Source organism: Paramormyrops kingsleyae, chromosome 1 (genome assembly GCF_048594095.1).
Source record: "Paramormyrops kingsleyae isolate MSU_618 chromosome 1, PKINGS_0.4, whole genome shotgun sequence".
NCBI classification, from domain to species: domain Eukaryota; kingdom Metazoa; phylum Chordata; class Actinopteri; order Osteoglossiformes; family Mormyridae; genus Paramormyrops; species Paramormyrops kingsleyae.
The window spans coordinates 76,780,365-76,807,143 of NC_132797.1; the positions used below are offsets into that span (position 1 = coordinate 76,780,365).

The 26,779-nt window shown below is 48.5% G+C and overlaps 1 protein-coding gene across 5 annotated transcripts in view; it reads right to left on the reverse strand.

The window, feature by feature from the left end:
- LOC111859664 (dedicator of cytokinesis protein 9) overlaps positions 1 to 26,779 on the reverse strand; it is an 86,029-nt gene that overhangs the window by 40,941 nt on the left and 18,309 nt on the right. For 2 of the 5 annotated variants that reach the window (XM_072699971.1, XM_023842548.2), the window contains 2 exons: positions 6,078 to 6,194; positions 25 to 114 (listed from right to left, as the gene is read on the reverse strand). In XM_072699971.1, the coding sequence (XP_072556072.1) occupies positions 25 to 114; positions 6,078 to 6,194 (207 nt within the window). Of the gene's footprint in view, positions 1 to 24; positions 115 to 6,077; positions 6,195 to 10,763; positions 11,216 to 12,210; positions 12,267 to 26,779 lie in introns of those variants that run through there. The other 3 variants (XM_072699970.1, XM_072699969.1, XM_023842549.2) reach the window with 3 other exon arrangements.

The following is a 26,779-nucleotide window of genomic DNA, read 5'->3' on the forward strand; positions in this document are numbered from 1 at the left end:
GAAGCAGTCAGGACAGGTTCTTACCTCCTGGACAAACGGGCTCTGGGCGTCTCTCTTTGCGTTTTCTGGCACTGAGGGGCGAAGTGTCCTCCCCTGACGTTTGATCGTCGATATCTGGAAGGAGAAGCGTTGGAGTCAGCGCTGCGGTCTGTGCCTTGCACAGCTGTGGCCATAAGGCTTTAGATTGCCCCCCTCATCATATGACCTTCATCCAAGTCACTAAAACATCATATCTGTGATTACAACTGCGGCCAACAAATAGAGTCCTTTGTTACAGCTTATTTATTTATCAATAAATTAACAAACATAATGATAAATATTTTGCGGCAGTTTTCTACCAACAGAATGGCAGGGGGTGGGTCAATCAATCCTCCCAACTTCACCAGCATTTTTATTTTGCGTGTAACGAGCGTCGATGAGCACAAAACCTGTGACAACCTCAGCCAAGAGTGGATTTCCGGGAACAGCATTCAGACAGAGGGAGAATGAAAAACACAAATGAAAAACGACTCTGGGGGCTTAACGGTCGTGCTCTCGGCACATCACGATATCTTTCCATTCCTGAATGAAAAATCAGAGCCCTGTGGAGTCACAGCTGGGGTGGGTGGGGTGCTGCACCCAGAGGGTCACCGACACACCCTGCAGCTGGTGGACCAGACCTACAGTAAGCAATGGGGACCTGGAGGAACCTGGGCGGGGTCTGCTACAGCCCAGACCGGTCATCCAATCGCTCACTACGTGTCGGGCGGAGTGAAGGACCTTATACTCACACAGATCTATATAATTATATACATACATCATTCTATCCATTTTCCATAACCATTATATAAGGGTCACAGCTGAAGTATAGGACACAAGGCAGGAGACCAGCCCAAGTGCTCCTGTAAGGATTAACACCCAAAGCTTTCCTCATTATACCCAACAGCTGCCAGATGATGCACACAGCACAACCTTGCCAGCCTTCACCTCCTGTCTGTTCAGCCTCCTTCACACCCTGAATGTTACCGACCTGGACTCCCAGAGGGAAGATGGCCGCTCTGCTTCTGAGTGCAGGGAGGAGCGAAAATTAAAAAAGCCAAAACAAATGCCACTCTAAACAATGCTCAGTGAGGGCTGCTTTGGAAACAAGCACCTGCAAAGTAATTAAATACCAGAGATGCCACAGCGTGACTCTGCTATCTGTTTATTTTATCTGTGAGCACTGCACCGTTGGACCGAGATACGCTACGTCATTACAGAACAGAAACAGGTGGTCACATGTAACATGTTATGTGATTTTCTCTGTCTGTTACTTTGATGCGCCCTGGTTCGTCTCCCGCCCGGACACGCCCGGGCCCAGCTTCGTCTCCCGCCCGGACACGCTCGGGCCCTGGTTCGTCTCCCGCCCGGACAAGCCCGGGCCCTGGTTCGTCTCCCGCCCGGACAAGCCCGGGCCCTGGTTCGTCTCCCGCCCGGACACGCCCGGGCCCAGCTTCGTCTCCCGCCCGGACACGCCCGGGCCCAGCTTCGTCTCCCGCCCGGACAGTCTGGGGTCCGGGAGCCCAAATGGTGAACCCCCCCCCCCCATCTGATTGACCATTTTCCGTTTCTGCTAGAGGGGACAAACATCTGCTGGGGCTTGGGTGGTGGGGGCTGGGTAGAAGGCGAGGGAACGTCTGCTTAGGGTTTATAAGAAACCAAGCAAGTGCAGGGATGGATGAGGGATCTCCTCAATTCTGCCTTACAGTCAGAAGGTCTGGGCACCGTTCTAGAATATTCCATGAGGATCCAATGGGCAAAGTCAGAAGAGAAATCCATTAATGAAGGCTGAGGATGGAGATGCACACAGCCAGCTTGGTCTTGCGTACTGCTCCATTGTTCATATAGACATAGTGTGCAAGAAAATGATTGGAATGGGCTGCTAACGACTGAGCTTCCTGGTCGCTTCTTTCGGCATTGAAGATTAGAAAGGGAAAAATACCCCAGCTGTGTTTATGGGGTTGTGGTTCCCCGTAATGACTGAGGTGACACATCACAGCCATAGCAGAGCCAGAGCTGAAGCAGCCAGGTGGGACTCTCTCACAACAACATTCCCCAAAGTGGGCGGGTGAAGGGCAGGCACCTCTCAGGGGGTCAATTTAACAGGAAGGGGTCTGTTATTAACCACGCGTCCGGCACCAGGCCCCCCGCCTCAAGTCTCATTCAGGAATGCGAGTCCTCCTTCTGTGTAGGAGGCCATTGTTCTCGCCCCACCCAGCCTAACTGCGGCAAACACAGCCGCGGCTCACCAGCAGCCCAATCGCCGAGGCTCGCCTTCCTCTCGGCCTGGCCTGGCTTCCCGAGGTGAGATGACAATCAGGCTAATGACAGGAAAGGAGACAAAGGTGCAGAGGGGCCAGCTGGACTGGCAGGGGGTGTGGGGGTCAGAGGCAGGATGTAAGCTGGGGACATGTGGCGAGAGTCACGCTCAGATCGACAGCAGGGGAGACACGGGGACATTCCCCTCCTTCACATAATGAATCCTAGGCTCTACAGAATTCCGGGCACCCAAGCAAGCCGCAGAGGAGCTCTTCTTCCTGGCAAAGATGGCCGGGGCTTGCTGTACCCTTGGCGAAAGCACAATACTTGGAACAGTAGTTTTTTGCTTCAGAAAATTTCCCAGAAATCAGTAGATAAGTCAGTCACGCCTGGATAAGGGTGACATCCTGTACAAATAACAGCTCATTTTGTCAGAAATGAATCTGCGAAGGTCCATCTCAACAGGGAGATGATGAGTTTTGCAGTCATTCCCTTTAAAGGAAAGTCTGGCACACTTCTGAATGTCTCATCTGTATCAGATTAACGATCCCTGTAGAAATGATAATTGTGTTTTAACATTTATATCTGTGCTGTCACATCAGTGCTGTTACAGTGATGTGGACGGACACTTAAAAACATTTATATCTGTGCTGTCACATCAGTGCTGTTACAGTGATGTGGACGGACACTTAAACACATTTTTATCTGTGCTGTCACAGTGATGTGGACGGACACTTAAAAACATTTATATCTGTGCTGTCACATCAGTGCTGTTACAGTGATGTGGACGGACACTTAAAAACATTTATATCTGTGCTGTCACATCAGTGCTGTTACAGTGATGTGGACGGACACTTAAAAACATTTATATTTGTGCTCTAACATAAGTGCTGTTACAGTGCTGTGGAGAGACATTTAAAAACATTTATATCTGTGCTCTCACTTTAATGCCGTTACAGTGATGTGGACGGAAACCTAAAAACATTTATATCTGTGCTGTCACATCAGTGCTGTTACACTGGTTATCAACAGTGGAAAATTTGGCTCAATAACAAGCAGCACAATAAGGGATTAAAGAGCAATAAATTCAATGCCACAGTTTAGGTATGAAGACGATCTAAATATTTCCCTTCTGCAGGATGCGTTTAAAAGGACTCAACGGCGACTCCTTTGTAAGGCTGCGCCCGCCATCTCCCCCCTCTTCACCCCCCCATGGGGCAGCCTAAATCCAAACAGAAAGCAGACCTGAACAGGCTGATTAAACACCACACAGTCCACTGGACTTTCCTCCATAAACGCAATGTTTCCATGCCAGGAAGACAAAAAGAAAGCTTTCTGCCAGAGAGAAAGTAAATTACAAAATGGAACCCGGAAGGATGATTGTGCTGCTTTGGAAAAGGCAATCTCAACATCAGACCACTTGTCTTTTTAGATATCTTCCCATAAGGCATTGGTGCCTTCCCATGATGCAGTGCTGCAGCAGTCTCTAAGCCTGAATCCTGACTTCCCTTTCACCTCGTACATTTGCAGACTTCTCAATAAAAGATTCCAGTACCTAAGTTTCCAGGAGCTCCAGTCCTGAGGCTGTCTGACCACAGTCATCTAAACCAGATGACAGTAGAGCAAACATCAGCTTGTGGTCTTGCTTTTTGGTCCCTACCAATTGGTTTATGAAAGCTGAAGAACCTACATCATGTGTCAGGGGATCCCTGCAGGCGTGGTCAGGTGAGTTTTATTATTATGGTGTCCTGGGAAATCTTCACTGAAGTAAAACCAGACCTGCTGCTTTGACCCACACATCCCTGATTCTTCACTTTAAGAATCAACCTTCCCTCCAGGCCAGTGTGCGGCCAGCGCGCGGCTCCCTCCAGGCCAGTGTGCGGCCAGCGCGCGGCTCCCTCCAGGCCAGTGTGCGGCCAGCGCGCGGCTCCCTCCAGGCCAGTGTGCGGCCAGCGCGCGGCTCCCTCCAGGCCAGTGTGCGGCCAGCGCGCGGCTAACTCCAGGCCAGTGTGCGGCCAGCGCGCGGCTCCCTCCAGGCCAGTGTGCGGCCAGTGTGCGGCCAGCGCGCGGCTAACTCCGCGACTGTGCTGTGACACAGTTATTCAGGAATGGCAGTTGCTGGGCCCAGTTATGGTACTTTCTGTGACTCTGATTGCCACCTGCACCTGCTGTAAGTGTGGCAAGGCGCCTCCCAACCACGACTCCCAAGTCACACAAGACGCCCGCTCGTCTCCGTGATCCACAAAAGAAGCTTCTGTACTCGAGCCTGGCTCTCAGCTGTCCCACCCCCCCCCCCCCCCCAAAAAAAAGAACACCTGTCCTCCCCCATGTTTGCTCAGTGTTTCCTGGGATGTAAGACCTCACAGGACCTTTGCTAGCCCACAGCAGGTCTGTGGAGTATGTGCATGTGTGTGTTTTCATAAATAAATGAAAAAAACTCTGGTTATAGCAGGAAAGATGGGCCTTTTTAACCTTTCTTGAAAGTAAGTCACACATTAAATGTTCCACTGGGACTGAGAGAATGAGGTATTTAATGTTGCTTGGTGGCTTTATAATCCTGGTCTTATATAGGAAAAAACACAGGAACTGTCCTGATGAAACCCTTTGTCTAAGCACCTTAGTGTTTGCATCACCGAGGGGCTGCAGCCAATCCCAGGAAAGAAGGCCGAGGTCACCCTGGATGGAGGCCTTCTTATACTCAGGGTTATAACATCATATGATGAGTTTCACAGCCCTCTGTTGCCCTGTAGCGATCCCTCAACTGGAAAAACTGTTGCCTATTAAATTCCTCCCTTCTTCAATAATTTGTTCATGGAGCCACAAGTAAGATCAATAATTACATTTTTCCAGAAACTGTAAGGAAAATGGGCAGGGTCCCTGTTGGCACATGGCAAAGAAGGTAAGAGGGGAGGCACAGGAGAGCGGAATGCAAAGAGCAGCATCTGACCACTGGATACTCCAGCCAGGAAACAACTGGACATACATATGGGAACGCGATGAACTGTGAGGGAAAAGGAAACATCTACGTAAACGAGGAAGAGTGAAATGCCGTATGGCTTGTGAGATAGTGGGACGGCCTTGCGGACGTGCCTGCATCACTACAAAAGCATTTTCCACATCTACTTCCTGCAACCAGGACACGCTCAGCAATCAGCTCCTATGGCAACACTTGGCATTGGAATGATGGGAGTTTCACAGCAAAAGGATGAAAGTGAAACAGGAAGCAAAGGATCTGGTCTGCTGTCATCATCTTCATAACCTTCGATTCCTGCCTTTGGGGGCTCTGAGAAGATAACATTAGTGTCTGCAATTTAAAGGGACCGAATCTGCAAATTAAACATGAGAAAACAACCCCTGTGTGATTTACAAATTTAAAAGCAAATGGCCCTTTAGTAATAATGCTTACTTGTATATACCTGTGTGTGTTTTCCTTCAACCATGTCATTTAGCTGCTGTGTTTCGTGTCTGAGCTCAGATATGCTGGTCCCTGAGGCCTGACTGGGATTATCCATCTCCTCCACCATGCGCTCCAGGCTGTATAGAGTGTCTTTAAATTAAATTACCAGGGTTCAGAGCAGCATGCAGGGTGCAGATGGCTGAGCTAGCGCTCTGACGAATAACATCTTAGCAAACCTTAATTAGCCATCTTCAGACAACAAAGCCAGGGACAACAAGAAGGTATGCTGCTCTTCAGTGTGCCTGGCTCACTTTCCTTTACAGTTCTTGATTGGTCAGTTCCACCACAGCTCCTGCCCCCCACATTTGACCCCATGACGTGATGTAACAGTGACATCACTCACCTGGAAGTCCTCCAGGGGGAACTGCAGCATATCCCTCAGGACGTCGCTCAGGATCTGTGTCTTCCTCTGGAGCACCACATTCTCGTAGTCCAGCGGCTCGATGACCCTCGGCTTCACCTGCAAAGTTGACAGTGGCGTTCTTAGAGGTGACACTTTTCAGGGCCAGAAATGACAGATGGAAATAACGGACAGACCAAAAGGAACGAGAACAGCCGCACTTTTCCGGGATGGACCGCGCCACCCTCTGCACCAACACACTTCTTCTGGCTGGGTTAGAGACTTCATTACATGCTTAGTATTTTCCCATCCTAACCCCACCCAGATAAGCAAAAATATGATGCATGTCCAAGCTATGCCAAGCCCAGCCACCTCCCCACTAGTGGAACTACAGGCAGTGGGGCCACACTGAGACCCCATGAGGGGGGTCGATGGGCCCCTTATCGGGGAGGATCAGGATGCTATTGATCTGTTATTGTACCAAAGAAGGTTTCATTGCAATATCAACCACCAGAAACCAAAGGATGCATTTAGCCTTTTCCTGGCTGGGAAGTCTGTCGTACTTAGAGTGTCTGACATTTTTTCTTTTTTATGATAAGGCTATAAAAGTTCATATTGTATACCTTATTGTATACCATATTGTATACCTTAAGGATATTAATATCTAAGGGGTCAGAGGCTTTATTAGTTGTTTTTTTGTATGTCTGATTTTGGCTTTATATAAACCCTTGCAAGAGGGGTCCCCCCAAAAAGTCATGCACTGGGGGCCATTACAAGAAGCTCATGCCACGGAGTCTTTATTCTGCAACTATTTTAAAATAACGTTTGACAGAAGGAGGCTTGACATTGTCTGTGGCACCAATACCTGGCTTAGGCACCAGCAGGGGGCGTGTCTCATTTCGGATTCACCGTACCAGTAACGGGGGGCTGGCCATACCCACGTGTGTGCCGCCTGCTAGGGCCGAGCATGCTGGGAATGAGCTGGGCTGGTACGAACCTGTGGCATGCTGATGGGACCCACAAACACAAGAGGACACGCAGAAACGCGCCAGCGAACACACACACACAAGATGATGTCACGGAGCAGCCTGGTACCAGGCGTTGCCAGCCTTTGGGACCCACTGAATTCCAAATGAGATCAAATGCAGTCAAACACAAAGCCTGCCTCATTCAGCAGGCTGGGTCCCACTGATTTGCAGATACAACAGTTACCCTCTTAAGATAACCCTTTCTGGACAATCAAATGTCTTCAAAAAGTTGGAACAAACACAAGAATTTCTAAATCAGTACAAACAAAAACAAAACAATGATGTGTTTTAAAACTTGTCATCTTTATGCTTTTAGTGCCAGCCGGGTTAAACTAACTGGCATGTATGTTTGGGTAAAGCTTTACAGGACTTTTCTAATTTATTTCAAATTTAAACTTCTAGGCGGCACAGATAGATTAAGGCAGCGCTCTCGACTGTACAGCACAATTCTGTGAATGTGTATGTTGCACTGTGGCAACTCGGGTGACTCAGAAGTGAGATTTCAGCTCTTCAACAGTTTACTGCCACAGCTTCGTTAAAATGGAAAGACAGAGGGGCCAAAAAGCACAACGCTCAAAAGCAAACACCCAGGCTCTGCAGCGCTGGTTTATGTATCTTAATGAGTATCTAAATGAGGTGGTGTTAGCTCAGCGTCATGCCGACGCCCATTACTGTATCCCAGGGAAGAAGCCCAGCTCTGGGCTACGGTCACCACATCTGGGCTTGATAAGGCAGCCATGAGCTCATAGGGAGGCCCCTGATCTCGCTGGAGCAGCGCTGGTGGTCATGCTGACGGAATCGCCTGTGAAGCTCGTACCACGGTGCCCATGCACCCTCGTCGTCTATCTGCGAAAAATCCCCCTCCCTCACAGTTTCCGGGGTGTTAAAGGAGCAGCAAGGCATGAAAAAGGCATGATCCCATGTGATACGTAAACGAGTTGCAAACACATGTCCTCAAAATTCCGAATGTGGAAATGTCCATTTCTTCTGCTGTATGAGGAACAGGAACCTTCATGTTGTATTAATGAGGACATTAAATCTGCTCGTGTGTTTTAGAGGGATTCCAGGAGGACTGCAGCCCACTTTAGCAGGAATGTGACATACCCTAAAACCTACCAGAAAACACACGTACACACACACACACACACACACACACACACAGACTTGTATCCATATCTTTGTGGGGATCATCCATTCATTTCTATTGGCATAACCCTAATCCCAACAATGAAAGCCTTAACCCCTACTCAGCCCTAACCTTAACCATAAGTAACCAAACAAAATACAAGGGTATTTTTTTATTTTTAGTTTTCTGATTGCAGTTACAGATTTTTATTAAATTGAGTTTTCCTTTGTGGGGACCGAAAAAAACACACACACATGCACACACACTCGCAAGCACGCACACATACACGCACGCAGGCACGCATACACACACTCGCAGGCACGCACACATACACGCACGCAGGCACGCATACACACACTCGCAGGCACGCACACATACACGCACGCAGGCACGCATATGCACGCACGCGCACACACATACACACACACACACACATACACACACAAACGCAGGCACGCATAAGCACACACATATACATACGCACACACACACACACACGCAGGTACACATATGCACACACACACACACTCAGAGAATGAACCAGGCACACACTACTGTAAGCTATATGATATTCATCTCCCTTTCCCACACAGATGAGGGTCGATAGGGCAACAGACTGCAGCATAGATACACATGACATTGCGAAGGTTAGAAGCTGCTGGGGGGTAGCAGACGGCAGTCCAGACCATGGTCACATGTCCACACTCCACAGTTATCAGACAAAAAATCATGGAGCATAGCCCTGGGAAATTTAAAAATGCCATTTTTGTCCAGTTTCTCAGAGCTGAAAGAACTGAACTCTTGATCAAAATGAAAAAGAATTACTACAACTACTCTGGTACATCTACTGGCACCGAATAATAAACTGGGTGATTGTAGAATAAAACCATAAAGGTCAGCTGACAGGTCCCAAGAAGACGCCCCAACCTAAGAATGGATACCACCCATACTACTGGGCACAGACTGTGTCGGCTTTACGACTGTGGGGTATGAATCATACCGTGGTAACATTTACACAACACTAAGCTATCAAACAACATCGTAAAACCAATGAACTCAATAAAAACCAGAAAAGTACAAAGCTTTGCTTTCAGGCCATGTAAGACTACAGTGTTCCAGCACCAAGTCCACCCAAGCAGTACTGTGCTCTAAAAGCCCACGGCTTAATGATAGGAGCCCCCCAGGGTGTCTGGGAAACTTCTTCCAGCTACTGCCTCCCTCTTGGATGCGGCAAAGTTAACAGAGACTTTCGGCACCAGTTACTTCAGACAGCGGCTCAAGGCTGGAGTCCAGCCATGAGCTACGTAAGTCTAACACCCTCTCAGCACACCCTGACCCAAGAGGGCTGCATATTATTATTATTTTTGCTCTTAGTAATCGGCATCAACAGAGTTATGTGCCAAAAATAATACTTGACTGAACTGACGTGGGTTAAACCGGATAAAAACTAATTAGCCAAACAAACACATGGGTGGAGGGGAACTGGTGAAAACAATTGCTCGAAAGTGATTACGAAGGAAATGTTTATTTACCTGCTTTAGGACGTTATTTCAGGAAAAGAGCTGCGGAGAAGTCCGAACGGCATTACAATGCAGCGAAAATCGCAGTTTTTTTGGTCAGGCACCTTTAATGCTCTTTAATGCGCGTAGGGCTTAGAATTAACAGAAATCGAGATGACCCCTGCAAAAAACATCTCTGAAGCATTTCAGAGTGGCATCAGGTGATACCTGCTATAGCTCTGAAGCTATGGGGGAGATTCATGTTCCTTCCTGCAGACATTTTATCCCAAAATGTTTCTGTAATAACATTACTTAACACCAGGCACAAAACTGACCTTTCTGTTCCAATCAATGATGTCAAACTCAGCATGTCACGGAAGTTTCCTTACAGATGACAGATTGGACTTGGTCGGCTTTTGGTTTTATAAGATCACCATTGCTGAGGTTACATCACAGCCAGACAGATCCTTAGGATCTACTGGCACACAAGATGGCCAGAAAAATGCAACTGTGTACAGAGCAGCTGGGCTCACTATACCCAAGTCTCCACAAGGGAGGCCACATTCAAGAATCAGAAATGGGAGACAGGACAGACAGTCAAGGATGGTGCACACATGTGCGCAAACCTGCGTCAGCAGGCGTACAAAGCTGCCTACGGAATCCCCCCCTCCAGCCAGACAGGAGACAAAGAACCCCCCTCTTACTTGGGGGCCCTTGAGCCTGGCTCAGACTGCCACTTGCGCATAGATGAGGGCACGTGGCGATGAAAGCCACACAGCGGGTGGGAAGTCAGACGGCAGCAAGGTCACAGTGGGACATAACAAACGGTTACCTCTCAGCCCCCTATGATGCCTGACATCACACTTCTTCACTAATTTTATCCTGTACTTGACCGCCATCACTAAAGACCAACAAGGAAATCACAGAGCGTTAGCCACCACTACAGTCCTGCAGTTCAAGGTGTGGTTTTCCACAAGATGCTTTTGCTCAAGCCCCTGTTAGCCTCTTGGGGGGACGGGGGACAGGTGAGACTCACCGTCACCTGTGGCACAGACTCCACCTCCAGATCCATGGGTGGGACATTCCGGAACTGCTGGGGAGACTCGATCACCAGCTCCTTCCTGGAGGCTTTGGCAGTGCGACTCTGCATGGCGCGCGAGTGTGAAGCAGAGGCAGCTGCCGACCCGGGAACTGGAGATCCGTGTGGCCGGACTCGGGACGGAGAGGCTGCCCCTGCATGCATGGCTCAGGGGAGACAGGCCGGGTCGGGCCGGTTCTCAGCGCGCAGAGTCCGTTCAGCGGTAAGGCTGCGATCAGATATCTGAGGCTCCCTTCCTCGCACTGCGCCTGGCTTCTCACTCACGCCGGCTCGGACTCCCTGGCTTGTGGTGAGGTTAGCGGCCCCTCCCACATTCAGCTGTGCAGCTGGAGCAGGATCTGGTGGGGGGGGTTGGTGGGGGAGTTTCGAAGCTCACTCACACACCCATCTTCTAGTTCCTCCCACAGCTTTGGGGCCCCCAACTGCTCTATGATAGATCTGGATCCACCTGTCAGCTCAGCCTTAAAGTGTGTATGTGTGTGTGTGTGTGTGTGTGTTTATTGTGTGTGTCTGGTGCATCGTTTATTTGTTTGTGCTTGCCTATATATGTTTTGTATTTATGCTTCTCGTGACTGTATGCAAAAGTGGAGGTTTTCACATGTACACAGAAGTGATTGCGTGTGTTTTACTGTACAGAATGTGAGTATATATCACTGTCTGTGTGTTTAATTCAGTGTGTGCAAATTGGTGCATTTACACAAAAAGGTTACAATGTCACTCACCCCCCCACAAACCCTGTGAGTCCCATCAGACCGGTGAGATGGGAGCCTCTTTCCTCTGGAAGGAACGCAAAGCTAAACTGGGCTACAGAGCACAATGGAGCCAGTGAGGAAATGCCAGAGTGACGGGCGTTCTGCATACAGGATGTGCTCCGTATTCAGCCATCACCACGAATGAGACCGAACCCTCAGCCCAAACCCTCAGCCCAACTCGACCCACAGGAGCTACTGAGATGTGGACGACAGCAGGCACCTGAGGGATCGTGCCGTGTTCTGAAAGTTCTGGAATTTAAAACTAACAACAAAAAGGAATCGTGACAAAAGAGAAGAAACACTGCAGCAAAGCACCTCTAACTAGCATGTGCTTACCCCCCCCCCCCCCCCCACGTACAGCTGTAATGCACCTCCTGGCTCTGCTGCTGTGTTAAATATGATGGGAGTCTCGAAACCAGGTCATTTGTCAATTTTACGCAATATGGAGCAAAATGTGTTTTTTCAGTGTGGAACTGGTTGGCACCATCTGATGTAAAGAGGACTTCCTGCTCAGAGTCCTTTTTAAAGGTCAGACATCCATGCACCGCTGTTATGTCACTACATCTAGCGAGTGACTCGACTTCTGACCAGGCAGTAAATATGTTGCGAAATGTGACGGCGTTTCGACTCACCCTGTGCAGCTCTAACTCACGGGGAAAAACCATTCGACAAAGAATCATTCTGCAGAACCTCGATTTTTTTATGAGAGCCAACAAATACTGCAAACCTTTTCTGCTCTGCGTGGTGTCAGGAACAGAGTGGGGGGACAAAGACTTTGCCAGATCCCACCCCCCCATATCTCTAGAATATATCTGTGAGGGGATGCAACAGGTGCACATTTCATTATTTATCTGTGGGAAGCGGAAAATCAGACGTGCGGTGTTTACTCTGAAGCAGCTCTTACGGCCTGGGTTCTCACCGCACGCTCCTGCCGTTATTCCAGCTTCATTTTCCTGTGTGATTTTAAAAACAGATGGATGACACTGGAGTCCTCGCACAAAGGTTGCAGTAAGGAAGGAGCCCACGATCCGCACACCCTGTCTATGAGCCATACAAGCCTTACTGTACAGGGAACCTTCGACTGCCAACTGCTTCCTGTCCATCACAGCCTCGTGACACTGCGATTATGATGGTCTTTTCCCAGTGAATCCCTCACTGGTCATCCGCCCCAGAGGTTTTCCCATGTCTCAAGCCACTATATACTATTTTATCATTAAAATCCTCCCATATGTATTGCGATATTTATCACGTACGGAATGCCCTCATTACAAAAACCAAGCTCCCCCTAACCCTTTATTTCAAAGAATGCAGCTTCTTAGCCCCACACAGCACATGGTTCTCTATTCCTGGGAACCCCCCCCCAATCCACCCCACCCCCACAACTGCTGTCCCAATGTGGAGCACTATTATTTTTCACGAGGTTCCACAATGCAAGTCTGGAAAAAAAACAGCTCCATATACCAACTAAGAAAAAAATGTGTCCTTGGAATCACACAATGAAAGGAAAACGAGGCAAAGTGAAGTTAGAGCCGTAACTGGAGACGGTCAGCAAGGAGACCAAGACAGAGCATAAGATACAGGAAATCGGGGCTGGGGAGGGCTGCTCCACCATTCTGACCACATTTAACGTGTATGAATGTTGGTGATGTGGCTCTGTCTTCTGAATTAATTTAAAGGGAATGCCACAATTATCCTAGCAGGAAGAACCCCCCCCGTCTCTCGGCTTCTGCCGTCCCCTCTGTCCTACTGAAAGCCGCACACCCGCCCGGTCCCCCATTCACACCCTCCTCTTCCTGAATTGGTAATCATGAAAGCAGACATCCCATGTCATATCAGATATGCTCAGGAATTTCGAGCTAATCTTACATTTTGTTACTATTGCGGTCTGAGATTATAAAGCAGGTACAATAAACTGAACAACACGATTCAGTCAATTAATTTCTATAAAATAACTCCCTTCTTGCCATAGCTGTCTCGACAAAAGGTAATTACAGTGTTCACTCATTTGCTCCTTGTTTCACATTTACCTTTGATGTGGGCTAATTTCTGGTGTCACCTGTGACTGCAGAAGAAACAGTCCTAATTTCACACTTGATTTATTAATCTGGAACTGTGCCTTTTACGGGATGTAAAGAGCATCCACTAGGCACAGGTACTGTGTGCCTTTGGAAGCTGCACATCCCCCAGCCTGGCAGAGTTAGCATATCCAGCCACCCCTTCCAGGAACCAGTGCCGTTTCCTCCAATCATTCCTCATCACAGCGATAGCAGCTCCCTTAGCTCAGTCGCTGTCTTCCGACTCTCATCTGTTTCAGTGGATTTTATTGGATTTTCGAGTGGCTTGCTGTAGCTCAGCGGAAGCAGGCCGACCTTTGGCGGCAACCAGTCCAGCATTCAAAACACCATAAAAATAAATTAGTGGGAAACGGGACACTTTTTCCACACGTGTGAGCGTACTTTACAGGCGAGTCCTGCTTTGCTACTATTTGTCATGCTAGTGAAGATGCTGCAGCAAACTGTACTGTTTCAGACAGACTTATCCTTCAAAGCAGCTGCATTTTAAGCCCTTGTTAGTTACAATTCACCTGCATTTATGCTTCAAGAGCAAAGCAGCAAGAACGGTATCTGTGGGAAGGTTCAAAAGAGAACGTGCATATTGCTGTTCCAGTATTGTGGAATGGATTCAGAACAGACCCTCAGTAAACAAACCTGGGCTGCATGTGTGTGTGCGCATGTGTGTGCATGTGTGTTTAAGTATGCATGCGTGTGTGTGTGTGTGTGTATGTATGTGCGCGTGTATGTGTGTGTGTATGCATATGTGCGTGTGTGTATCAGTATACTTGTATGCATATGTGTGTGTGTATGTGTGTGAGCACGTATGTGTGCATGCATGTGAGCTCGCGGACGTCCTAATTGGTGAGGGCCCACTGCGCCAGCCAGAGGAGTAGGCAGTGAGCGTCACACAGAGAGGCTGATGCAATAGCTGGGTCATAGGGAAAACACAGAGGGAGTAACCTGGAATTCGGCAAACATGCACACTGCCGCCCCCCCCCCGCAGACCCTCTTCCAAGAAACCGAGTTCAGATGGGACTGTTTCTTTTTCTTCTTCACTCAGCCACTCCCACACCCCCACCCGGCACCCACTGTGAGGTCACAGGGACTGGTGTCATGTGACTTACAGTGATAGATGCTGTCAGCTGGCCTCCAGTCTGATTGGCAGTAAACCCTTTCCTGCAGAAACTATCAACGCATATGAACCTTCATTTCTACTTCACCAGGAGCTCAGAGGCCTCAGAGCTCGCAGACCCCGAGTGGGTGGCAGTGGCGGCGGCGACAGCGGTGGCTGGGCTCTCCCGGGGCTCGCAGACCTTGCGACGGCTCCCACAGACCCCGCGCACCCGGCCTCTCCCAGACGGCTCCTGCACGGCCAGTGGCGGCTGGGCTCTCCCAGGCCCTCCTGGCTGCATGCTGTGTTTCCCATTAACACTGCTGAAGGGCTCAAAGTCTCACCACCCCAGAAACCCCCACTGGGTACATGCCATTAATCGCTGTGCCTTATGCCCGCCTCACCCCCCCCCCCCCTTCACCGAGTGCTCTATGTTGGGGTGTGAGAAAGAAACCCTGAAACTGTGGGGCTGAGTCCAATCAACACCTCAGCAGATGGCACCTCAGCCACGAGTTGTCTTTTCTGTTACCATGATGATGCGACGGGCCCCGTTTTTTCCATGCCCCCCCCCCAAGTACCATGCAGAAAGACAGAGTGGAGAGAGTCTCCTGGGTAGGAGGGATCATGTACCTGTTACATATGGCAAGAGAGAGATGGAGAGGCAGAGAAAGACAGATACAGGGAGGGACCAAGAATGGCAGAGGGGGGCCAATCACTGAGGGCGGTAGACACAGGGTGGGTCTTAGAATGGCAGAAGGGGAGCCAATAACAGAGAGCAACAGATAGAGGGAGGGATTGTGAATGGCAAAGAGGGTGCTAGCCACAGAGGGATAGGGAGACAGAGAGAGAACAGTAGACAGAGAGAGAGAGAGATGGTGTGAAACAGAGGCAGATGGACAGGGAGAATCACAAAGGCCAGGGAGGGGGCCCTGTTGGAGGTGGGGGTACTATAAATATCCTGTCCAAAAAAACTATCACAGCCACTTCTAAAGTCAGAGGGTTTAGTGGTCAAACTGAATGCAAAACACCAGCATCAAAGTGCTTCTAACATGTGATAAAATGGCAGACCAGCAACAAGCATTTAAAACAGGAAATGGAGATCAATTTTATGAATCCTTGTGGTTATGGACCAGCTAGTCTACAGTACAAAGGTGTGAGGTAACAAAAACCCAGCATAGAAACACACAGCATTGTGTTCAAGCAGAGTCGGTAACATTCAGCCACACACTCACACTGCACTCGCTCACATGACTGACGCACGGACGCGCTTCCTTTAAACTGAAATTTTGGTTCTGGGGTTGGCTCTGTGATCAGTTTCCGCTCATAAAGCGGCTTGCGTGAGCCCAACAGGACCCCAGAGCCAGGAGGCCGGCACAGAAGCCCTTTAGTGTGGTGTCACACAGAGTCAGAACTGTGCAGCCTCTCCAAGAGATCTGAATGCAGACGGGATTGACGCCGTACACCATCCGGCTTCTAGGCACGTATCCGGATCAGGGCTACAGGGGGGTTTGGAGCCTATCCCAGGCAGCATAGGGCACATGGCAGCAAACTCTGGATGGGATGCCAATGCACCACAGGCCACACACACAGCATCATATGCAATAATACACCTTGGAAAATGGGTGGAATGTGCCGCGGAAGTCAAATGATGGTGCAGACCCCATGGCATCGACCACCCGCTATTGCTGCCCAACCCATTTTCAGCGGGCAGTCACATGCATGAGCTGCCATAGGACCAAAAGGAGCATTTTAAAAAGGAACATTCTAGCAAGGAGGCTGTGTCCACTCCATCGAGGAAGTGCACAGCCCGACACCACAGAGGTGACATGTTTGACTGAGTACCTCTGATCAACGGCCGCCCTAGGACACACCACGTGCCCCCAGAGAGTTCAGAGCGGAGCCTACAGGTCTGGCCTCCACCCAGGGCAGCTCCAGCTCCAATCCACAAGCCCCCCCCAACAACTCTCCCGCATCCCTGCTGATTTTCCAATACCCACCCCCACTAATACTCAGCTGATGAGTATTTGACCTCTGGAGTGACTGCCAGGATGGGGATGGGGTGGGGGTGGGGGTAGGCTGGGCTTGCTGAGCATTCAGAAGCAGACTGCTGTCAGCCTGTGCGGCTGCTTCTGGACATGGACCCCCACCCCCCTCAAAGTGCTTTCAGGATATCAAAACCTGGTTCATTAAACCCATTTCCAATGCTTCCCGAGCTGAACATTTTAACCCAGTACCTCAGACCAAAATCTATTCGTGGTCTACAAATATGAGTAGCACACTGATGCTGCTTGCTGACTAGTTTAGCCTGCAGTGTGTGAATTATTCATCTACATTCCCACACCCTGCCTGACATGCAGCATGTGACTTTGTTTAAGGACAGAGCTGGATCTCCTGGCTGTCCTGTGATTGGAGAATTCTTTCCTTGTTTTTAAGATATTTATCATACCTGGTCTCAGGGTCTGCCTTCCTTCTAGGCCGGATCAAATAATGCTTTCCAGATAATGCTAGCTGAGATTTTTATAAAGAAAAAAAAAACATCTTTACAGCTGCAAGTCCTCCTTGAGCGGATGAGGTCCAAGCTAAAAACCAGCTATAACCTTCCTGGGACTGAAACTAGTAACTAATTGACTTATACATGTTGGTTAACCACTAAGCTGCTTTTCACCCAGTGAGGCAGCGACAGGTTCTCACAGTCTATGTTCCTCTGACTGCACAGTTTGCAAGTCAACGTTTCTCCAACCTCGAAGTTTGAGACAGTCTACATTCCTCCGATCTCACAGTTTGAAACAGTCTAGATTCTTCCGACCTCACAGTTTGAGACAGTCTACACTCCTCTGACCTCACACTTTAAGACATTCTATGTTCCTCCTACCTCACAGTGTCTTTCTGCTTCCATCTGTCTCTGACACACACACACACACACACACACACACACAAAAGGAGCATTACCGATGCAGCCGAAATGCGCCGTGCCGGCGACTGCCTCTGGCTGGCCAGTCCCTCAGTCTCGGCCGGCTCACCCCTCTCGGTCGAGCTCTTGCTGGCGTAGCCACAGTTCCGCTCGATGACAGTGCGGAGCCCGTCAAACACGACAACGCTGGTGGTGCAGCCCATCCTGACCCAATCTCCGAGGGGTCCCTTTCAGAAGGCCTGGCTGATGGCCCCACTTCCACGTTTTGCCCTGGGAGGGGTTCTCCCCATCCTGGGACCCCACCCTCTAGCTGCCCAGAACCTTGGGGAAAGCGCTTCCAGAGCTCCAGGAGATGGAGAAGGGATGAGGGTAGAAGATTCCCTGGCTAGGAGGCGAGGTGGTCAGGAGCTACAGGGCATGTCCGAGCATGAGGATGCGCTGTGGATGCGAGGAGGCACTCGCCTGGTGCTGCGCTGTGGATGCGAGGAGGCACTCGCCTGGTGCTGCGCTGTGGATGCGAGGAGGCACTCGCCTGGTGCTGCGCTGTGGATGCGAGGAGGCACTCGCCTGGTGCTGCGCTGTGGATGCGAGGAGGCACTTGCCTGGTGCTGTGCTTTGTCACACTGCTACCGTCTAGCTGCTGCTGATGCTGAGCAGCTCCACCCCCCTCCCTCCCTCTCTCTCTCTCTCTCTCTCATCTCACCAGCACCCCCCTCATTCCCAGCCTGCTCATCCCTCTCTCTCTGTGAAAGTCAGAGCCCCTTTTCTCCCTTTGACCTACATCTGAAACTCGCATACGCGAACCTGAGCTCACTGACATGTTCCTTCTTGGGTTGAACGTACAGATTCTACAGGGAAACTTACAGACAGATGGTACTGACAAAAGCAGGGATTTGGGGGGCGGCACACAAAACCATAGACACCCCGACACGCTCCCCCAAAGCGATACATCCTCAAAGCTTTCATATGATAAATCTAATGAAACCTAAGCTCTAGAAATACAGGAAATTCAATCTCCACCTTGTCAGCTAAGCTTCCTAACTAGGCCTTCTTCTAATAGTCATGGTTTTTAAAAAGTGGTCAAATATTTATCCATTATGAAGCCCCAACTGGACATGTTAACTGCCCATGGTGAAGAGGCCCAGAACGTCAACTGGCTTGTATCTGAGCAGGTGAGATAATTCTATTCCTTTTCCTCTAAGCACTCCACTGTGCCCTCTACTGGATGACTATGAAGTTGCAGAGATGGAGGGGAGAAATCAAGCGAATAGCACGTTAGGCTGCTCAGGGAAGCCTGGAATTAGAGGAAGGCAAAACAAAGCAGGCAGCTGCGAGTGCGCACACAGACACACAGACACACACGCGCACAGACACACACGCGCACAGACACACACAGACACACACGCGCACAGACACACAGACACACACGCGCACAGACACACACGCGCACAGACACACACAGACACACACGCGCACAGACACACACAGACACACACGCGCACAGACACACAGACACACACAGACACACAGACACACACGCGCACAGACACACACGCGCACAGACACACACAGACACACACGCGCACAGACACACACAGACACACACGCGCACAGACACACACACACAGACGCACACACACATGCACAGACATGCACAGACACACACACACACACACACACACACACACACACAGGCACTTTGATGAACCTCAGAAATTCCCTCAGAAGGTAGTGGCTGTAAGTTCTCTCAAATCCTGTTTACATGTCACCACAAAACCTTAAGAGTTTGCCAGACGCCAAGACCATATGTTCAAATAAATATTAGCGACCACTTAGATTAAAGAACTTTATCGTCCAGTGTACAGAAAACATTGCAAAGCAAAAGACGGAAATCTCACTGCTCAGGCAAAGGTAATCAGACAGGCTGACTGGTGGTTTCAGTGAAAGATCACCTGGGCGCCCCCACATGATAGAAATACCGTGGAGGTAAATGAATCTTAATCCCCCACTGATTTCATGATGGAATTTAGGCACAGAAGATGACCCAGATGACACCCCCACCCCCAAGGAGGTGTTGGTGTGGGAAACCAGGGTTACAGTAAATGATGCGGGGACACCTCCCTTTGGGCTAGCAGACCATCCAATCCCAGTCACTGATATCCAATGGGAATAATCATCCCCCACCCCGTTAGCTCTGACAGGAACAGGCTGCACCATGTATATAAGATTTGGCTGCAAACTGACTTTATTATCTATATAATGGCACATCTAAAGAAGAGCCATTTCATTTTAACAAGAGCTTTCCAAAGCACCCCTTCAGCTATCGTGATAAAAGATGAGAGGCCAAGAAGATGATGACTCGCTTGCTGGCATGAGAACAATTTTTAATACACTTCTGCCCAAACACGTCTTGCGATTGCACCAGGTGAATTACAGCATTTGAAGAGACGCTGAGGAAAGGATCTGTCAGCTACAGCGTTTCCTGGTTCACTCCTTGTGCGGCGCATCCCCAATACTCAATCTGTACAAAGCAAAAGCCTCTCTACACTAACCACCATATGAAGTTCAACCATCAGTTTAGTTCTACACATCCTTGTTGGCTGAGCTGCTTAAACCTGTGGGGAATCATTTTTAATTTTAAACTGCTGTTTATTCTGCTCTCATTACATCTGAAATGAATAATTCATGTTTCACGTAAGAGCAGAGAGAACGTGCTTTCCACAAGAACAGCTCCACCCCAAAGTCTGCTTGCTATGATAACTTACGGTATAATTGGGCCGCCTGTGGTAGATATGAAGGCTGTACATTTCCAGGTATGTTACAGTCTACAGACAAATGCTATATCATAGCAGGGAAACATTTATTCAAAAAAGCATTTATTCTGTGTTAAGCTTTGCTGGACGTAACAGAGTCCTGGCAGCCTTCAGGCCCCACCTGCTGGCCACCGGTGACAGGGGAGGTCAGTTATACGAAGCCCTAGCCACACTTCAACGATGGATGATGTTTGCCGGCTTCCCTTCCCAGTTATCGGCCCAACAGATCCTCAGGGGGAGCAGAGGAGGGGACTAGACCCATTGCTAGAGCAAGAAGTGACCCAGTGCTAACCTTTGCAAGATCTCTCTTTCCTGGGTGTGGTTCTGCAGCTCCACGGCCAGGTGACCAACCCATACATCCAAGCCACGACCACTTCTTTGGACAGGTCATGTGACCAACCCATACGTCCAAGCCACGACCCTCCTTTGGACAGGTCATGTGACCAACCCATACGTCCAAGCCACGACCCTCCTTTGGACAGGTCATGTGACCAACCCATACGGCCAAGCCACGACCCTCCTTTGGACAGGTCATGTGACCAACCCATACGTCCAAGCCACGACCCTCCTTTGGACAGGTCATGTGACCAACCCATACGTCCAAGCCACGACTCTCCTTTGGACAGGTCATGTGACCAACCCATACGGCCAAGCCACGACCCTCCTTTGGGCAGGTCATGTGACCAACTCATACGGCCAAGCCACGACCCTCCTTTGGGCAGGTCATGTGACCAACCCATACGGCCAAGCCACGACTCAGAGGTTCATTCCAGGAAGAAATACTGACAGGTGTGAGAAGCTATGCAGACTTCTCTAGTGATCATGTTTGTTAGACCAGTGCATGGCTATGGAAATCTGAGAGGATTGGGGGCTGGTAACGGAAGGGGGAGTGAATCAGCAGATAGTGTGTGTGTGTCTCTCTCTCTCTCTCTCTCTCTCTCTCTATATATATATATATATATATACATATATATATATATATATATAAAATGTGTGTGTGTGTGTGTGTTTGCGACTGAGTCAGTCTACCACAAGCACCATTGCATAATCCCTCCCACTGCAGCACAAACTCCATGCGTCAGGGGAGGGATTAGAGATCCAGTCAGATCCAGTCTCAGAAACCGCTCCCCCCCCACACACACACACACAGACCCCCCCCCTTACACCCTCATCAGGATCAGGATCCACCTCACTGGCCATCAGGTACAAGTTATTTGCATTGGCAACATTGGTGCGTCCAGCACAGAACATAATTTTAAGAAGAATATTTCGAAAACATAATACAGTTTTGGTATACTATGGTTTGGTATACTTCAGTGCGAGATGCACTGCAGCGGAGCACACACCATAATACTGTTTTGGTATACTATGGTTTGGTATACTTCAGTGCGATATGCACTGTAGCGGAGCACACACCATAATACTGTTTTGGTATACTGTGGTTTGGTATACTTCAGTGCGATATGCACTGTAGCGGAGCACACACCATAATACTGTTTTGGTATACTATGGTTTGGTATACTTCAGTGCGATATGCACTGTAGCGGAGCACACACCATAATACTGTTTTGGAATACTATGGTTTGGTATACTTCAGAGCGATATGCACTGTAGCGGAGTACACCACATAATACTGTTTTGGTATACTTCAGTGCAATATGCACTGTAGGAGGGCACACCACATAATACTGTTTTGGTATACTATGGTTTGGTATACTTCAGTGCAATATACACTGTAGGAGGGCACGCCACATAATACTGTTTTGGTATACTGTGGTTTGGTATACTTCAGTGCAATATACACTGTAGGAGGGCACACCACATAATACTGTTTTGGTATACTGTGGTTTGGTATACTTCAGAGCGATATGCACTGTAGTGGAGCACACCACATAATACTGTTTTGGTATACTGTGGTTTGGTATACTTCAGTGCGATATGCACTGTAGTGGAGCACACCACATAATACTGTTTTGGTATACTATGGTTTGGTATACTTCAGTGCGATATGCACTGTAGGAGGGCACACCACATAATACTGTTTTGGTATACTATGGTTTGGTATACTTCAGTGCAATATGCACTGTAGGAGGGCACACCACATAATACTGTTTTGGTATACTATGGTTTGGTATACTTCAGTGCAATATACACTGAAGTGGCAGTAAAGAAAAGAAGAGCTCAGCAGTCGTGACATCTTTTGGAGACCTAGTGGATAAACAGGGTAAAAAGACAGTGGTGGTGTGGTGGTGCTCTTTGCAGTTTGAAGTCCAACACGTTTATTAAATTTTATGCCCTCATGGTGTTCCACACTTAAGCCCTCAAAAGCCTGCCAGTGGGACAGCGCTAAGCCCTAAGCCCTCAGAAACTCCACACACAGACAAATCCCCACCCACTTTTGCAGATCTGCCACGGCAGAAGTGTAGCAAAAAAAAAAAAGAGTGTAAAAACACAGCCAATTGAGAGGTCCGCCTGAGTTGTAACTGATGACTTGTCTTCTTTTCCAGGTCTTGGAGCAAAACTGATACCTATGCAAGCATTTACAGATTTGTCTACACACATGGAAAATCTCAGTAAACTTGCAAATCTCATAACACATACAAATCTGATCACGAATACGAATTCTGAATAGATATTTACAGACTCCGGTACACATTTGCAAATCTCAGTATGCATTTACAAATCTGATTATGACCCATGGATTGAGATACAGTCACACAGCTCTCCATACACATTTGCAAATCTCAGTATGCATTTACAAATCTGATTATGACCCATGGATTGAGATACAGTCACACAGCTCTCCATACACATTTGCAAATATCACTACAATAATAGCCCCATAGCCCAGCCCTAATATTAAGCATAAAAATGCATATTTAGGACAAAAGGACATAGCAGCAGCAAATATGGAAGGAGTCCAAGAATGAGAAAAAGTACATGGACAGAGGATCAGAGATGTGCAACTATTATAGGGATGAACCGGAATCTGATTAATCATCAGTACTACACGTGAAAAGAAGCTGTCGATTTGATTTTCCTTTCTTGAAAGCATTTGTTTGTCAGATGGTTGTCTTTGGAATGGAGCTTAAATTAATAAGTACCACATTTCTTCACCATTGCCGGATTGCAGTACCCCTCCTGGCCTGATGAGGGCACACCTGAGCAAGAGGGAAAAAAACACAAACAACAAAAAGGACCTAGAAAAAACGCCTTATAAGCAGCTAGAAGCTGAGATTAAGGCCGGTGCAGGCAGCCAGCCACTTGGGGAAACACTCCCTGTGCCGTTAAGTAACGCAAGTCACTTGGTGATTTTTAATCCAAAGCTGCTTATGGTTCATGTGATTGTAATTTTAGCCACTTTATAGGGCTGGTGGGGGAAAATGAAGGTTTAAAACAGAGTAAACGCTTTGAACATACAAGACTGACAGCTGCCATTTTTCTTGTGTGTGAGGCATCACGGGCATCCAGGGGAAGGACACACGGACACGGACACGGACACTTCCCACACTTTAGATAAACAAAGTCACACCGCCTCCCGTCAGACACTCTCTTCTGAATCAGGGTGAACACCATCCTGCTTTCTGCCAAGGTTTCCTGTTTTTTTGTTTTTTGGGGTGGGGTAAAATCCTGTTGAACATTCTTAGAAAACTCTGCAACTCTTACAAAGTGCCCGTTTTTCAAAACTTTCCATACGTAACTCCAGGGAAAATCTGGTGCTGATTTCGTGTTTAATTGGTGTGCGAATGATTCATGTCAGTGTGGTTGTGTTTATGGGGAAAATGAAACGATATTCCCTTTTATTTTGTTATATCTGTGTTTGTTCAGCTTGATAAACGCAGTCAGCCTGTGAAAAGGGAGTGATACTGATCATCCTTCATTAAAAAGTGACATCCACCTCGCCTCTGCTTGGCTTTTATTTCCAGTCAAGCTCCGTCTTCTCAGTATAATTTCACTTATGCTGCCAGCTCAGGCTCAGTCCGTCAACCTCACTCTGCTTTCTTCCCACACAAACCCCTGATCTAGGATCAGCGTTCCATACCCAAACCCCAACTTCAGCTGATATGACTGATTGATTTTAATAGCATTTGACGATGTGAAGGCTTGCCTGCCTGACGGCAGTATATACTCACATATCAAACCCTAGTCATAAAACGAACCAAAAGCCACAGCTGGCTCCTGTGCCCATATTCCTGACACTGCACTAATACAGCTGCTCTCACTTCCCTATCTCCTGTCTGGCAGTCACGGTCCAGATAATGCATAGGTTGCCACCTACAGGCGGATATGGAGACTGCAGTTCAAGACACAGGCCCGCTGGAATTGGGGGACAACTGGGGACGTTGTGCTGGGCTCAAATGGGAGGTGTTGGGCGACATGGGTGGCCATTTTAAGCAATTTTGTCCCAGGCCCAGTAATAAAGTGCAGCGGGCCTATTAAGACACATTGGGAGCAGTATGTTGCCCAGCTGATTAGAAAACGGTTGCCTGTAATCAGATGGGGTGCAGGTTTGAGGCCCAGGATTGGCATCATTGGGCTCCTGAGCGAGGCCCTTAACTCCTGATTGCTCTATGGGGTTGGCTGCTTTACATTAAAAGATTTCACTGGGCAGCCTCAGATAGCTGAACCACTAAAAATGAAACATTTTCAAGGCAAATGGCATCATAATTTCTACAAGCTCTTAATTTTCATAGGAATATGGCAGCCATTTGTAATTCTTCAGACAGCTCGGAGCTTTGAGGTCAGACCAGACTTTTGCAGATGTTCGCCGATGTCTCTCCTGGTCCATGGCTGGCACAGGGGTCGGCTCCAGCGCCAGCGGCAGGCAGGAGACATGAAGCCACCTTCAGAGGCCAGAAAGCCCGAGATCCATGTCTCTGAGACAGCTGTTTAACTTGGACAGTCTGAGCCAACGTATCTGTCAGTGCTGTATGACGAGGCCCAGATAAAGCTGTTCCCTGGACTCTAAATAATGAAATGCAATGTAATTCTAGTCATAGCTCTCGCCTGCCCACGGAGCCCAGCCTCTTTGTCTGTGGATATTGAGGGGAAAGGATTAGAATGAATTTTACATTCCAAGGCTTGACTTTTTCTTCTTCCCGAAACAGGAATGTGAAGGTCTTCATTGAGCCCTTGCATATATTTTCTGCTTACGTCCCCCACCCCACACCCAGCAGGTCATGCAGAGATGTCCGTTCTCTTGGAGCTATACCGAGGAAAACACACTCTACACAGTCCTAAACTGGGCCATTGCAGTGACAGCACTGTATTTTAACACTCTCGAGTGTTAAATGTTGGCAGAATCATGTAGTACTGACCCAACAAGTAGCTTCACCCTAACCCTAACTCACCTATATGATACTATCGACGTCATCTCCAAAGAACCAGCTCCTAACACAACATGACCACGCTGCCCACCAACACCAGGGTTGCCAAGTTTGGTCACCTGGAGGCAGTGAGGTATTGAATTCAAGAATAGAATCTGCACACAGATGCATGAGAGTTAGCAGCCCTGTAACATGGTTGGAGTAACCACTGAGTAACCACAGTTCATGACCACTTTGGACCAGTAAGGGGTGTTGAGACTCACAGTGCAGGGGCGAATAAGCACCTACAGAGAGCATTTCACATAACCTACAGGTTAGACCGTGCAGATGTTAGGCTGAACTCATGGTACTTACGCTTCCCATCACAGGTAGAAGTCCACAAAGTGAAAACCCTTCATTCAACTGCAGACAGAAAATGTAGAAAATAATGTTTTCACCATTTTTCACAACTGCTTATCTGATGCAGGAATGAGGTGAGCATGGACTCCATAACAAGAAGCTCAGGATCTTTCACAACTTCATGCAAGCTCATCTTAATCATCACATTAACTCTGCACAGGCAGACGCAAGTAGGATGTGACCATACTCTGCTGGTGCAAGGATAACATGCCACCTACCAAGCCTCCACCAATCTCTGTGTTTGCTCGTCTGACTGGATGAGGACGTCCTCAGTCAGAACAGGAAATGGACACACATGGCACAGGAATTTCAAAGCTTTTTGTTACACTGCTCCCATTCAAGGACAAACAGGAATAGGACAGGGCAGAAGACAACACAAAGCTTTCTGGGAAAGCTAAATCAAAGGCAAAGCTAGTGCAGGAAGAGGAAAAAATCAAATCACTGCATCTTTCTTACCACAGGTAAGAAGTCCACTACAGCATTCAGTAATGTATGTATCGAGAGCAAGGTCAGCCAAGTGAATCCTGATACTCACAAACTGTTTCTTCAAATGCTCTGTGGATAACTGCCTTCAGCATTAGCAACT